The sequence below is a fragment of the Ranitomeya variabilis genome, chromosome 8, assembly GCF_051348905.1.
Source record: "Ranitomeya variabilis isolate aRanVar5 chromosome 8, aRanVar5.hap1, whole genome shotgun sequence".
NCBI lineage: Eukaryota > Metazoa > Chordata > Amphibia > Anura > Dendrobatidae > Ranitomeya > Ranitomeya variabilis.
In genome coordinates, this window is record NC_135239.1 from 143,838,835 (window position 1) to 143,855,857 (window position 17,023).

The window sequence follows — 17,023 nt, forward strand, 5'->3', positions numbered from 1 at the left end:
TTCTCAAAAAATTAGCATATAGTGTTAAATTTCATTATTTACCATAATGTAATGATTACAATTAAACTTTCATATATTATAGATTCATTATCCACCAACTGAAATTTGTCAGGTCTTTTATTGTTTTAATACTGATGATTTTGGCATACAACTCCTGATAACCCAAAAAACCTGTCTCAATAAATTAGCATATTTCACCCGTCCAATCAAATAAAAGTGTTTTTTAATAACAAACAAAAAAACCATCAAATAATAATGTTCAGTTATGCACTCAATACTTGGTCGGGAATCCTTTGGCAGAAATGACTGCTTCAATGCGGCGTGGCATGGAGGCAATCAGCCTGTGACACTGCTGAGATGTTATGGAGGCCCAGGATGCTTCAATAGCGGCCTTAAGCTCATCCAGAGTGTTGGGTCTTGCGTCTCTCAACTTTCTCTTCACAATATCCCACAGATTCTCTATGGGGTTCAGGTCAGGAGAGTTGGCAGGCCAATTGAGCACAGTAATACCATGGTCAGTAAACCATTTACCAGTGGTTTTGGCACTGTGAGCAGGTGCCAGGTCGTGCTGAAAAATGAAATCTTCATCTCCATAAAGCATTTCAGCCGATGGAAGCATGAAGTGCTCCAAAATCTCCTGATAGCTAGCTGCATTGACCCTGCCCTTGATAAAACACAGTGGACCAACACCAGCAGCTGACATGGCACCCCACACCATCACTGACTGTGGGGTACTTGACACTGGACTTCAGGCATTTTGGCATTTCCTTCTCCCCAGTCTTCCTCCAGACTCTGGCACCTTGATTTCCGAATGACATGCAAAATTTGCTTTCATCAGAAAAAAGTACTTGGGACCACTTAGCAACAGTCCAGTGCTGCTTCTCTGTAGCCCAGGTCAGGCGCTTCTGCCGCTGTTTATGGTTCAAAAGTGGCTTTACCTGGGGAATGCGGCACCTGTAGCCCATTTCCTGCACACGCCTGTGCACGGTGGCTCTGGATGTTTCCACACCAGACTCAGTCCACTGCTTCCTCAGGTTCCCCAAGGTCTGGAATCGGTCCTTCTCCACAATCTTCCTCAGGGTCCGGTCACCTCTTCTCGTTGTACAGCGTTTTCTGCCACATTGTTTCCTTCCAACAGACTTACCATTGAGGTGCCTTGATACAGCACTCTGGGAACAGCCTATTTGTTGAGAAATTTCTTTCTGGGTCTTACCCTCTTGCTTGAGGGTGTCAATGATGGCCTTCTTGACATCTGTCAGGTCGCTAGTCTTACCCATGATGGGGGTTTTGAGTAATGAACCAGGCAGGGAGTTTTTAAAAGCCTCAGGTATCTTTTGCATGTGTTTAGAGTTAATTAGTTGATTCAGAAGATTAGGGTAATAGGTCGTTTAGAGAACCTTTTCTTGATATGCTAATTTATTGAGACAGGTTTTTTGGGTTATCAGGAGTTGTATGCCAAAATCATCAGTATTAAAACAATAAAAGACCTGACAAATTTCAGTTGGTGGATAATGAATCTATAATATATGAAAGTTTAATTGTAATCATTACATTATGGTAAATAATGAAATGTAACACTATATGCTAATTTTTTGAGAAGGACCTGTATGTTCTCAATCAACCCAAAAGACTCATAAAGATCAAAGCTTAATATTTTTGGAAGTTGGAGTTGGCTTTTTTTTAGATTTGGCTATCTTAGGAGGATATCTGTTTGTGCAGGTAAGTATTACTGTGCAGAATTATTAGGCAAATTAATAAAAACCAAATATATTCCCATCTCACTTGTTTATTTTTCATTACCTTAGGGTGGTCAGGGCTAGTCCGGCAAGTCCCATGTTGCGGAAGAGGATACGTGGAGGCGATACTCCACGTGCTCGCCCGTTGATGGTATGGGGAGATCGGACCCCTACAAAATGGTCTGTCGCCCCTGTCTAGCTTCCAAAAAAGATCCAGGAGGTCTGGGAACCAGACCTGTGCCTCCTTCAGACACTAAGCATGAACTGGGTTCGCCTGCGGCCAGTGTCAGGGTGTATACGGAGGAGCTAAACTTTTTTTATGTTTACTTAGTGTCAGCCTCCTGGCGGCAGTAGCATACACCCACAGTCCTGTGTCCCCCAATGAGGCGAAGGAGAAATAAACATTTCTGACATGCAAAAACAAAACCCCCCAAACCTAGTGACCAATATAGCCACATTTCTTTATGATGACACTCAACAGCCTTCCATCCATAGATTCTGTCAGTTGCTTGATATGTTTACGATCAACATTGCATGCAGTAGCCACCACAGCCTCACAGACACTGTTCCGAGAGGTGTACTGTTTTCCCTCCCTGTAGATCTCACATTTTATGAGGGACCACAGGTTCTCTATGGGGGTTCAGATCAGGTGAACAAGGGGGCCCTGTCATTATTTTTTCTTCTTTGAGACCTTTACTGGCTAGCCACGCTGTGGAGTAGTTGGTGGCATGCGATGGAGCATTGTCCTGCATGAAAATCATGTTTTTATTGAACGATACCGACTTCGTCCTGTACCACTGCTTGAAGAAGTTGTCTTCCAGAAACTGGCAGTAGGTCTGGGAGTTAAGCTTCACTCCATCCTTAACCCGAAAAGGTCCCACAAGTTCATCTTTGATGATACCAGCCCATACCAGCACCCCACCTCCACCTTGCTGGCGTCTGAGTCGGAGTGGAGCTCTCTGCCCTTTCTTGATCCAGCCTCTGGCCCATCAAGAGTCACTCTCATTTCATCTGTTCATAAAACCTTTGAAAAGTCAGTCTTAAGATATTTATTTGTCCGGTCTTGACATTTTATCTTATGTTTCTTGTTCAAAGGTGGTCGTATTTCGGCTTTCCTTAACCTTGGCCAAGTCCCTGAGTATCGCACACCTTGTGCTTTTTGTTACTCCAGTAACGTCTGAAATATGGCAAAACTGGTGGCAAATGGCATCTTGGCAGCTTCAGACTTGATTTTCCTCAATTCATGGGCAGTTATTTTGCGCCTTTTTTGCTCAACACGCTTCTTGCGACCCTGTTGGCTATTTGCCATGAAACGCTTGATTGTTCGGTGATCATGCTTCAAAAGTTTGGCAATTTCAAGACTGCTGCATCCCTCTGCAAGACATCTCACAATTTTGGACTTTTCAGAGCCCGTCAAATCTCTCTTCTGACCCATTTTGCCAAAGGAAAGGAAGTTGCCTAATAATTAAGCACATCTTATATAGGGTTTTGATGTCATTAGACAACACCCCTCCTCATTACAGAGATGCACATCACCTGGTTTACTTAATTGGTAGTTGTCTCTCAAGCCTGAACAGCTTGGAGTAGGACAACATGTATAAAAAGTATCATGTGATCAAAACACAACTTGCCTAATAATTCTGCACACAGTGTATGTGTCTCAAACTTGTTATTCACACATGCTGCATCTCATTATATTAAGTAATCAATGTATATGTTTTTTCACCTGATTGGGACACTTCTTATTCTGAATGATACTGAGGACTAAGAACACTACACGTGTTCGAAACGCGTTCAGTTACTTACAGCATTTCTCCTCCGGTAATCACCAGGCTTATTGGTATAATCCTAGTGACAAGGATCGCAAGTAGGACTAGCTAAGTAACTAAACCGACTACAAACTCTGGGGAAGTGGAAACTGAATTGACCGCAACCTGATCCTATCCGCAAACAACTATAGGCAGCCGTGGAACGTTACCTGAAAATCCTAGACGTCTCTTCACGGCCTGAGAAACTGACTATTCCTAGAGGGAACGAAAGTCCTCACTTGCCTCAGTGAAATGACCCCAAAGATATAGAATAGCCCCCCACAAATATTAACGGTGAGTTAAGGGGAAAGCACAAACGCAGAGATGAAATTAGATTTAGCAAATGAGGCCCGCTAACACTAGAAAGCAGAAAATAGAAAGGGAACTGTGCGGTCAATAAAAAACCCTATTCAAAATATCCACGCAGAGATCGCTCGAGCCCCCGCACCAACTAACGGTGCGGGGCAAGCAACTCTGTACCCCAGAGCAAACCAGCAGAAGAAATCACATATTAGCAAGCTGGACTAAACTCATCATACACAGAAATCATATTGCAGACTGATGAGCAAAAAATAATTAAACAGAACTTAGCTTCTCCAGAAGAGACTGAAACCGAAGATAATCAGGAGTAATCAGAATAGCACTGAGTACATTGACAGCCGGCAACAAGTGGAAGTGAAACAGAGCTAACTCCCAAGTGAATAACGAGGCAGCTGATCAGCCACAGACCCGCAGGATAACAAACAAAGCCACTAGGGGGAGCCCAAAACATAAGTCACACAATACCACCTGTGACCACAAGAGGGAGCCTGAAAAAAAGAGTTCACAACAGTACCCCCCCCTTGAGGAGGGGTCACCGAACCCTCATCAAAACCCCCAGGGCGATCAGGGTGAGCCACATGGAAGGCACGAACCAAATCAGCCGCATGAACATCAGAGGCGACAACCCAGGAATTATCCTCCTGACCATAGCCCTTCCATTTAACCAAATACTGAAGGCTCCGTCTAAAAATACGAGAATCCAAGATCTTCTCCACCACGTACTCCAATTCTCCCTCAACCAGCACAGGGGCAGGAGGCTCAACCGGAAGACCCACAGGCACCACATACCTCCGCAACAACGACCGATGAAACACATTATGAATAGCAAACGATGCTGGGAGGTCCAAACGAAATGACACAGGGTTAAGGACTTCCAAAATCTTATAAGGACCGATAAACAGAGGCTTGAACTTAGGAGAGGAGACCTTCATAGGAACAAAGCGAGAAGACAACCACACCAAGTCCCCAACGCGAAGTCGGGGACCCACACAGCGACGGCAGTTGGCAAAGCGCTGAGCCTTCTCTTGTGACAGCTTCAAATTGTCCACAACATGATTCCAAATCTGATGCAACCTATCCACCACAACATCCACTCCAGGACAGTCAGAAGGCTCCACCTGACCCGAGGAAAAACGAGGATGAAACCCCGAATTACAAAAAAAAGGAGAAACCAAAGTAGCAGAACTAGCCCGATTATTAAGAGCAAACTCGGCCAATGGCAAAAAAGTCACCCAGTCGTCCTGATCAGCAGAAACAAAACATCTCAAATAGGTTTCCAAGGTCTGATTAGTTCGTTCGGTTTGGCCATTCGTCTGAGGATGGAAGGCCGACGAAAAAGACAAATCAATGCCCATCTTAGCGCAAAAGGTCCGCCAAAATCTAGACACAAACTGGGATCCTCTGTCGGAAACAATATTTTCAGGGATCCCATGCAAACGAACCACATTTTGAAACAACAGCGGAACCAACTCGGAGGAGGAAGGCAACTTAGGCAAGGGCACCAAATGGACCATCTTAGAAAAACGATCACACACCACCCAGATGACAGACATTCTCTGAGAGACAGGGAGATCCAAAATAAAATCCATGGAAATGTGCGTCCAAGGCCTCTTCGGGACAGACAAAGGTAACAGCAAACCACTGGCACGAGAACAGCAAGGCTTAGCCCGAGCACAAATACCACAAGACTGCACAAAGGAACGCACATCCCGCGACAAGGAAGGCCACCAAAAGGACCTGGCCACCAAATCTCTGGTACCAAATATTCCAGGATGGCCCTCCAACACCGAAGAATGAACCTCGGAAATAACTCTGCTGGTCCATCTATCCGGGACAAACAGTCTCTCCGGTGGACAACGGTCAGGTCTATCCGCCTGAAACTCCTGCAGCACTCGTCGCAAATCTGGGGAGATGGCAGACAAAATCACCCCTTCTCTGAGAATACCAGCCGGCTCTGAATCTCCAGGAGAGTCAGGCACAAAACTCCTAGAAAAAGCATCAGCCTTTACATTCTTCGAACCAGGCAGGTACGAGACCACAAAATCAAAACGATAGAAAAACAACGACCAACGAGCCTGTCTAGGATTCAGCCGCTTGGCCGACTTGAGATAAATCAGATTCTTGTGATCAGTCAAGACCACAACACAATGCTTAGCTCCTTCGAGCCAATGTCGCCACTCCTCAAATGCCCACTTCATAGCCAACAACTCCCGATTACCGACATCATAATTCCGCTCGGCAGGCGAAAACTTTCTTGAAAAGAAAGCACATGGCTTCATCACAGAGCCATCGGCGCTTCTCTGCGACAAAACAGCCCCCGCTCCAATCTCGGAAGCATCAACCTCGACCTGGAAAGGAAGAGAGACATCTGGCTGACATAAGACCGGAGCCGAAGAAAACTGGCGCTTCAGCTCCCGAAAGGCCTCCACAGCCGCAGGAGACCAGTTAGTAACATCAGAACCTTTCTTGGTCAAATCCGTCAAAGGCTTAACAACACCAGAAAAATTAGCGATGAAGCGACGGTAAAAATTAGCAAAACCCAAGAACTTCTGAAGACTCTTAACAGATGTAGGCTGCGTCCAGTCATGAATAGCCTGAACCTTGACTGGGTCCATCTCAATAGTAGAAGGAGAAAAAATGAAACCCAAAAAAGAAACCTTCTGGACTCCAAAAAGACATTTTGAGCCCTTCACAAACAAAGCATTGGCACGCAGGACCTGAAACACCATCCTGACCTGCTTAACATGGGACTCCCAATCATCAGAAAAAAACAGAATATCATCCAGATACACAATCATAAATTTATCCAGATATTCGCGGAAGATGTCGTGCATAAAAGACTGAATGACAGAAGGAGCGTTAGAAAGTCCAAAAGGCATCACCAAGTACTCAAAATGGCCTTCGGGCGTATTAAATGCAGTTTTCCATTCATCACCCTGCTTAATACGCACAAGGTTATACGCACCACGAAGATCTATCTTGGTGAACCAACTAGACCCCTTAATGCGAGCAAACAGATCAGATAACAATGGCAAAGGATACTGAAATTTGACCGTGATTTTATTTAGAAGGCGATAATCAATACAAGGTCTCAGAGAACCATCCTTCTTAGCCACAAAAAAAAACCCCGCACCAAGAGGGGAGGAGGAGGGGCGAATAAGTCCTTTCTCCAAAGACTCCTTTATATAACTCCGCATGGCAGCATGCTCCGGCACTGACAAATTGAAAAGTCGTCCCTTAGGAAACTTACTACCAGGAATCAAATTTATAGCACAATCACAATCCCTATGAGGAGGTAGAGAACTGAGTTTGGGCTCATCAAACACATCCTGGTAGTCTGACAAAAACGCAGGGACTTCAGAAGGAGTGGATGAAGCAATTGACACCACAGGAGCGTCGCCATGAATTCCCTGACAACCCCAACTTGACACAGACATTGCTTTCCAATCCAGGACTGGATTATGAGTCTGCAACCATGGCAGACCCAACACGACAACATCATGCAAATTATGCAGCACAAGAAAGCGAATCACCTCCTGATGAACAGGAGTCATGCACATGGTCACTTGTGTCCAGTACTGAGGTTTATTCGTAGCCAATGGCGTAGCATCAATTCCCCTTAGTGGAAAAGGGAATTTTAAAGGCTCCAAAACAAAACCACAGCGCCTGGCAAATGACAAGTCCATCAGACTCAGGGCAGCACCTGAATCTACAAAAGCCATAACCGGGTAAGATGACAAGGAACAAATCAGGGTAACAGACAAAATGAACTTAGGCTGTAAAGTACCAATGGTGACAGATTTATCAACCTTTTTTTTGCGCTTAGAGCATGCTGAGATAACATGAGCTGAGTCACCACAGTAAAAGCACAACCCATTTTGCCGTCTATAATTTTGCCGTTCACTTCTGGTCAGAATTCTATCACATTGCATAGACTCAGGTGTCTGTTCAGAAGACACCGCCAAATAGTGCGCAGGTTTGCGCTCCCGCAAACGCCGATCAATCTGAATGGCCACAGTCATTGACTCATTCAGACCTGCAGGCGTAGGGAACCCCACCATGACATTCTTAATGGCCTCAGAAAGACCTTTTCTGAAATTTGCAGCCAGGGCACACTCATTCCACTGAGTAAGCACCGACCATTTCCGAAATTTCTGGCAGTACACCTCTGCTTCATCTTGCCCCTGAGAGAGGGCCAACAACGCTTTTTCAGCCTGGTTCTCAAGATTAGGTTCCTCATAGAGCAATCCAAGGGCCAGAAAAAAAGCATCAACACTGAGCAATGCCGGATCCCCTGGCGCCAATGCGAAGGCCCAATCTTGAGGGTCACCACGCAAGAAAGAAATTATAATTTTAACTTGCTGAACTGAATCACCAGAGAAACGAGGTTTCAAAGAAAGAAACAATTTACAATTGTTCTTAAAATTCAGGAACCTAGATCTATCTCCAGAAAACAACTCCGGAATAGGTATTCTAGGCTCTGACATAGGACTGTGAACAACAAAATCCTGAATACCTTGTACCCTTGCAGCAAGATGATCTACACTGGAGGCCAAACTCTGAATATCCATATCAGCAGCTGAGTTCAGAGCAACACCAAGATTAAGAGGAGGAGAGAAGCTAGACACACAGCAGCTAGACACACGGCAAAAAAAAAAAAAAAATTCTCAAGGCTTCTTTTCTCCTGCTTCTGCCATGCAATTAACACTTTACCGGCCGGCTGTACTGTTATGATCTTAGTGGCAAGGATCGCAAGTAGGACTAGCTAAGTAACTAAACCGACTACAAACTCTGGGGAAGTGGTAACTGAATTGACCGCAACCTGATCCTATCCGCAAACAACTATAGGCAGCCGTGGAACGTTACCTGAAAATCCTAGACGTCTCTTCACGGCCTGAGAAACTGACTATTCCTAGAGGGAACGAAAGTCCTCACTTGCCTCAGTGAAATGACCCCAAAGATATAGAATAGCCGCCCACAAATATTATCGGTGAGTTAAGGGGAAAGCACAAACGCAGAGATGAAATTAGATTTAGCAAATGAGGCCCGCTAACACTAGAAAGCAGAAAATAGAAAGGGAACTGTGCGGTCAATAAAAAACCCTATTCAAAATATCCACGCAGAGATCGCTCGAGCCCCCGCACCAACTAACGGTGCGGGGCAAGCAACTCTGTACCCCAGAGCAAACCAGCAGAAGAAATCACATATTAGCAAGCTGGACTAAACTCATCATACACAGAAATCATATTGCAGACTGATGAGCAAAAAATAATTAAACAGAACTTAGCTTCTCCAGAAGAGACTGAAACCGAAGATAATTAGGAGTAATCAGAATAGCACTGAGTACATTGACAGCCGGCAACAAGTGGAAGTGAAACAGAGCTAAATAGGAAACTCCCAAGTGAATAACGAGGCAGCTGATCAGCCACAGACCCGCAGGATAACAAACAAAGCCACCAGGGGGAGCCCAAAACAAAAGTCACACAATACCACCTGTGACCACAAGAGGGAGCCTGAAAACAGAGTTCACAACAGCTTATGTCCAGCAGCCGTTTTTCCTTTTTTTGTTTTTAAAATTTTGAATTAAAGAATTTTTTATTTTACTTCCGGAGCTGGATTTCTCTTCTTTCCTGTTAAGGCATTCAGCGTGTAGCAGAGATGCTTGTCCGTGCTCGGATCTCTTTCAAGGACTATGAAAGCATCAAAAGTGGTGAGCTGATTTTTCCTTTTTCTCACACAGTTTTCTGCCACATATAGCGTTTTGCATTTAGCTCAAAACGTTCTACTTTGGTCTCATATGACCAGAGCACTTTCTTACACATGCTTGCTGTGTCCTCTACATGTATTTTTTCAAACTGCAAACGGGACTTCTTATGGCTTGCTTTCAAAAAATGACTTTCTTCTTGCCACTCTTCTATAAAAGAAAGATTTATGAAGTATACAACTAACAGCTATCCTGTGGACAGATTCTCCCACCTGAGCTGTGGGTCCATGTGCCTCTTAGCTGCTTCTCTAATTACTGCTCTTCTCGCTTGGGATGTCAGATTAGGTGGATGGCCATGTCTTGGTAGGTTTGCAGTTGTGCCATACTCCTTCCATTTTTGCATGATGGATTGAACAGTGTTCTGTGAGATGTTCAGCTTGTTTTGTTTTTTTAAATCCAACCCTAATTTCCTCTTCTCCACAACTCTACTCCTAACCTGTCTGGTGTGTTACTTGGTGTTCATGATGCTCTTTGAAAGTTCTCAAACAAACCTCTGAGGCCTTCACTGAAAATTTGTAGTTACACGAACAATAAATTACATACACATGAACTCAATTTATTTGACTTATGGAGCCAACTGGACATTCAGGATTTTATTTTGGTGTGTCAAACTACAGGGGGCTGAATAAAAATACACGTCACAATTTTCAGGTTTATATTTTTCAAATTAGGAAATCGTGCATCATTTTGTTTATACTTCACAAATGCTTGCTACTTTATGTTGGTATATCACATAAAATAAGTTCATAGAGTATCAATAATTTTTCAAGGCATGTTATGTGATGAATATCGATACAGGTTTATAATACAGGTTGTTACGAATTCACAAAGACTATACCATCTTTCGGCAATGTTTGCGGGGTGGCAGATGCTGCAAGGAAATTCTTTTCACTTGAGTGATGACAAAAGAGCTTATGTAGAGCAGATGTCCTAGTTCCCAGACAAGTGTATTCAGAGCAGTAAAGAGATGTAGAACTATCTTTATACATAGTGAAAACAAACTTACTTTGAAGAGTTGACCATCACTGCATCTTTTCTGCACAATGCCTAGGTCTCTGAGTTTAATTCCCAGTTGAGTCAACATATGACTATACAGGTTCTCCAAGCTTGCGCCTGGGATGCAAAGACAAAGGCAAGACTTCTGCACCTCCAACACAGATTCATACAGTTCTTCTTGTGCAGCAGTAAACCTGCAGAATGAAGAAAAAAAATAATGATTTACATTTATTTATTTATTTATTTTATTTTTTTTTTGGGGGGGGGGGAATCTAAAATATGTAATTAAAAATGTATAATTTAGAATTTTAAGATTTCTTGTTAAAGCAGTGGTTTTCAACCTTTTCCACCTTGAGAGCTACATTCAGGTCTGAGAGCTACATTCAGGTCTGAGAGACTGTCACAAGCCACACTATTTGAAGAAGTTGTAAAAAGTGAACCATATAAAGAAAAATCTGGTCCGACCCAACAACTGATGCACCAGACGGGTGGGATTGATCTAATTGAAAACAATGGGATTGAAGGATCTGCTCGTCAATCAGTTTCCACCTGGCATTTTAGTAAAATGCCCCACCCCTCCCCTCTTTAAAAATACAACTGAAGCCGACAATATATGCATTAATATAATTAAAATAATATATTATGTTTATTTAGATTTGAGTCACTTCAGTGTACCTATCATATAATTTGTTCTATATGTTATATCCCCTTATGTGTACTGCAGATTGGTGGGGGTCCCCAACGATCACTCAGAGCTGTGTATGGCTCAGACTATTTGAACTTGTACACCACAAGGAGCGCTTTTGCATACTGAATTGCGTGCTTCTAAGCAATCTGTGGGGCTCTCATGACATTGAAAAGGCATAACGTGGAAAAAAACACCAAATGTTTGATAGGTACACTAAGCGAACTGTCCATCTGCATCTAGAACTGTATGCGTTGTATTTGTGCATTACAGTTGTCAAACAGGATGCCAGAGTAAATCCAGATTCTGGAGGAAGGCAGATTTGGTTAATCTATAGTCATGGCTGAAAGTGTTGGCATCCTTGAAATTGTTCTAGAAAATGAAGTATTTCTCCCAGAATAATATTGTAATTACACACGGTTATTTCCTTTGTGTGTATTGTAACAATACCAAAAAAAAGAGAAAAAAAAGACAAATTGGACATTACACTAAGCATTGAGAACAGAAAGAGGAGAAGAGAATTGTCTGAGGACTTGAAAATATTTTTTTTTTAAAAATATCAACAATCTCAAGGTTACAAGTCCATCTGTAGAGATCTTAATGTTCTTTTGTCCACAGTGTGCAACAAAATCAAAATGTTTACAACCCATGGCACTGTATGAACTCCCTGGATGTAAAACGCAGAGAAAAATTAATGGAAGGTTGCAACGCAGGATAGTCCAGATGGTAGATAAGCAGGTCCAATCAAGTTTCAAAGAAATTCAATCTATTCTGCAGGTTCAGGGTGCATCAGTGTCAGTGTCAGTGTGAATTATCCATCAACATTTCATTGAAATTAAATTCTACAGCAGGAGATCCAGGAGAACCCCACTGCTGATACAGAGACATAAAAAAGCTAGACTGCAGTTTCCAAAATGTACGGGAGGAAGCCAAAATCCTTCTGAGAAACAGTCTTCTGAACAGATGAGCCCAAGCTTTATGGTAAAGCACATAATTCTACTGTCTACAGAAAATAGAATGAAACTCGCCCACCTTATTTGTTACGTCCACTTAATAATTTTTTTGTTTTCTTATGCCATGATACTAAAAGTCTTTTTTAGATTTTTTTGTTTAATGCTAAAATTATAAAATCTGGTTAACCCGTATCTGACATAGTAATCCGTTAATGCGCCCCGCACCAATTTGACCAGGGACAGATTATTATGTCATCGCAATCGCCTGTGCACACGGGAGGTGTGCGGGCAATCGCCGCCGGGTGTCAGTTGATTTAGTATTGATTTGATTGTACATTTATAAGTTAGTTTATTTTGATGTTATTAGTTTCCAACTTATATTTTTTCATTTAGACAAATTTACTTCATATGCACTTTTACTGAGCACTCCAGCACTTTGATATATTGATCAATCTTGGAATGATCTTTCTATGGTGTATATTACAAATGGGGATACAACCCTAACTTTATATTGCAGCATCTATCAATTTTCGAGTCTCACCTCCCTCTTTTTTCTATTCTTGCATCTTTTTTGGATTTTCAAACTTTTTTTTTTTATCATGCTCTCAATAAAAATATAATTTTTAAGTAATGGTGTTCTTTTGAGTACCCTGTTGTTCCTTGACTATACTCATACCTGGGAATTTCTGTTAATTAGTGTTTTGAAGTTAAAAGGGTGCACCTATAATTATAGGACTCCTAATAATAATTAGGACTGTTGAATTGGTTAAAAACATGTATGGCACAGTAGACAATGTGTTCCTGCAAACCACTGTACATGTATTGCACAATGATGAGACTGGCTCATAAGCAGAATTGGCATCATCAGAGGAGGGTGTCAAGTCTAAATTATTTCTGCACTCTGTTGCAACGACTGCTATAGGTGCTCACACCAATCATGGCTGTGAAACCCTTTTGATTCCGCTGTATATATTGACAGCGGCATTTAGATTGCTATTCGAGGTTAAACCCATCTGCTCTATAACATCAACGACTGCACAGTGATGATGGATGCCATTGCAAACCCAGGTCAATTGACAATCTTGGGTTCAGCCAGCTACGGTAGCCCGCTAGGTCATCTAACATGTGTATTGTCAATGTAAAAATGACAAGTTTAATACCCTGCAATGCAGAAGTGTTACAGGGTTGTAAGGCCAACGATCAGACTAGCAAAAGTTGAAGTCTTGTACTGGGAATATTAGGTTTAAAAAAAAAAAGTCCAAGAAATTTTTAAAAATGTAAAAAAAAAAAAAAAAAACACAAAAACATACAAAAATGTTGGAAAAATCTCTTGCGTCTAAAAACATTGTTATTCGGTAAAAATAAAAGAAAACAGGAAAAAAAGTACAGATAATTTGGATTGCTTTATCCAGTATGATCCGACTTATAAAACAGAGGGAATGGGGAAAGGAGAGTCAGATCTCCAAGTTCCAATGGAGATCAATGCACGGAGCCGTCTTAGTCTGGGACGTATCACACAATGCAGCAAAGAAGAAGGATTTCCTCCAGTGATGACGAATAAGTGTAATGATAACACATCACTTATATTAGTCCCAAAATAAAAACTAGCATGTTGGCAACCACCACTTATCCATAGGAGAACCCGACGAGTCTCGGCTAGAGAGCCCTAGCATTGGAATGTTACAAAAGGATAAGGCGATGCTTATATACCTCCTTCCAACAGAACACCTGTATGACATACCATAATTAGCTTCCCATGTTTTGTGATTTAACCCCATGTCATCGGTAAACAGAGGTATATACTAAAGATATATAAAAGCATAGGCAATGAAGGTATAATAAAAACAAAGAGATTCTGTATGAAGCTTGCTAGTTATATTTTAAAATTAAATCTTGTCTGGTGTTCATTCACCTGTGGAACTCTTGTTTTTTTATTTTTGGACTAATAAAAGTGATGTTTAAATCCTACACTTAGTCGTTATCGCTGGTGGAAATCCTTCTTCTTTGCTGATTTATGAAACAGTCCCATTATTTAACACATATATGGTGGACAAAGGAAAAAAAAAGAAACAAACATAAAAAATACAGTACAAAAATAAAGCCCTTTTATCATACTGGCACACAAAAAAGAAATATAAAGTGATAAAAAACAAGTCCTCATAAGGCTCTGTTGGTGAAAAAATATATAGTTATCACAATATGGCAATTGAAAAACAAATTATTTGTTTTAAAAAATGGTTGCAAAAGTACACTCGGCTTCACTGTGAAAGATCTGCAAAAAGACGGCGGTGACAACACTCCTGCAAATCATGTCATTCGCTCCCATGGCGGTGTGACAACATGATCAATAGGAGTCTTAGTCCAGGGAAATCAACGCCCAGTCACTGCCCAACTAGGCACCCACAAATTTGCACATCACAAACACAGTTTTAACATTGTTCAATAACCATAAAATCAATCACTAAGCAATAAAAAGGGGCTTGTTAGAAAGTACATAGCGGGAGCAATAAAGACAAGGTGGCGGTTTGGGGGACTAGGGCAGTTGGCACAAACCCTTTAACCCCTTCACCCCCAAGCCTTTACCTTCATCACAGGCCAAATTTTAGGCTATGTGCATACGTTGCAGATTGGCCTGTGGAATTTTCTGCGCAGATTCTTCCTCTCTTGGCAGAAAACGCAGGTAATGCACGGATTTGATGCGTTTCTTATGTGGATTTGTATGCATTTTTTGTAAGCTAAATAAAGACCTAATATTTAACAAAAAAATAAAATGTGATGTAATTTCTTTGTCCAACCTCTTCTTTTACATACTCCATTGAAGACCATAATGTCATCACATACCATGTTGACATATAATGTTTATATCACAGACCGTGAATTAAAAGTGCAACAATTTTTCAAATCACCGTAAAAAAGCACCATTTAACAAAGATAGACTAATTATACACAATAAAACGTAACATTTAATAAATTATCTATAAAAATTCAGACATCACACCAGTGACATTTCCCATATTGCAAATATATGTTCTAAAGTATGTAATTCTCGACGCGTTTCCCCGAGATCGGTTCATCAGGAGATGTACTTATTATTTCTCAAAAAGACTTATCTGAATGATGATTCAGGAGGATAGGATTCACACTGAATTCAAAAAGGTGCGCCCTCAGATGCAGTGGGGAACAATGCGCACTGTGGAGGGCATCTGCGCTCCACTTATCGGGCTGTTGTTTGTTTTTTTCTTTCCTGCATGATAGGGCCCATTAGGGTGATTTAGGGATAGCCTGCGTTGAGCGGGGACGCCATTGCGCAGGATATAGGGTGCCAACCTCCGCGACAAGGTAGGGGATAGATAGTTAACAGACCAGGGATATTGTGCACCCTGTATCTTTTAGCCAAACAATTGACACTAGTCCAAGGTTGTATGTGGTCTGAATTTTTATAGATAATTTATTAAATGTTAAGTTTTATTGTGTATAATTAGTTTATCTTTGTTATATGGTGCTTTTTTGACGGTGATTCATATAACGTTTACACACACAAAACAAATATAAGTAAATTTCGATAGATAGAAAAAATCTGCGTTAGGCTGGGGTCACACTTGCGAGAAACTCGCATGAGTCTCGCACCTCAATACCCGGCACTGCCACCGACACTTGAACCGGAGCGTTCAGCTGCACATAAATACATGCAGCTGCACACTCCGGTACCGAGTGCAGGTGGTGGCAGCGCCGGGTATTGAGATGCAAGACTCGTGCGAGTTTCTCGCAAGTGTGACCCCGACCTTAAGCGCAATATCTGCTTAATTTAAAAAAAAAAAAAAAAAAAGCCAAAAAAACGGCGTGGGCTCCCGCGCAATTTTCAAAACCAGAGAGGGAAAGCCAGCGACTGGGGGCCGATGTTTACAGCCTGAGAAGGGGGTAATACCCATGGAGCTTCCCAGGTTATTAATATCAGCTCACAAATGTATACTTAGCCTTTACTGGCTATTAAAATAGGGGAGGCCTCCCAAAAATGGCATGGGGTCCCCCTATAATTTATAGCCAGAAAAGGCTATGCAGACAGCTGCGGGCTGATATTCATAGCCTAGGAAGGGCCAGTGGATATTGGCTTCCCCCGGGCTACAAACAGCAGATCTCAGCCGCCCCAGAAAAGGCGCATCTCTAAAATGCGCCAATTCCGGCACATAGCCTCTCTCTTCCCACTGCCCTGTAGCGGTGGCATAAGGGGTAATAGTTTGGGGGTTAATGTCACCTTTGTATTGTAAGGTGACATCAAGCCCGACTTAGTAATGGAGAGGTGTCAATAAGACACCTATCCATTTCTAATCCTATAGTTGTTACATGTTAAATAAAGACACAGCCAGAATAAAGTATTTTAATGAAATAAAACACCACAGTTTCCCATCATTTATTTCCTAATTCCTGTGATGACCTCGATCACCTGCAAAAAAAAAAATAAACCAACACAAATACTCCCTGTTCCGATGTAATCCATTTAATAACGAGTGTCCCACGATGATCTCCCATGTAGAGCGGTCACATCAGGAGATGTGACCGCTCTACAGGGGCTCCGGTGACACACTGACAGGAGACAATGGCTCCTGCAGTGTTATCACTGAGGGTTCAATGGCCTCTCACTTTATGGCACTGCTGCGTGAGAATTTTCCCATACAGCGGTGTCGCAAGTGACAGTATAAACTATACTGTACTCACAGCGGCAGAGGGATACAGTGCGGATGGATACCTTCCGTCATTGTATC

General features: G+C 42.1%; 1 protein-coding gene across 4 annotated transcripts in view; it reads right to left on the minus strand.

The window, feature by feature from the left end:
* XPNPEP3 (X-prolyl aminopeptidase 3) overlaps positions 1-17,023 on the minus strand; it is a 180,678-nt gene that overhangs the window by 57,022 nt on the left and 106,633 nt on the right. For all 4 annotated transcript variants that reach the window (XM_077276083.1, XM_077276086.1, XM_077276084.1 and 1 more), the window contains one exon: positions 10,636-10,819. In XM_077276083.1, coding sequence (XP_077132198.1) covers positions 10,636-10,819 — 184 coding nt within the window. The remainder of the gene's footprint in view (positions 1-10,635; positions 10,820-17,023) is intronic.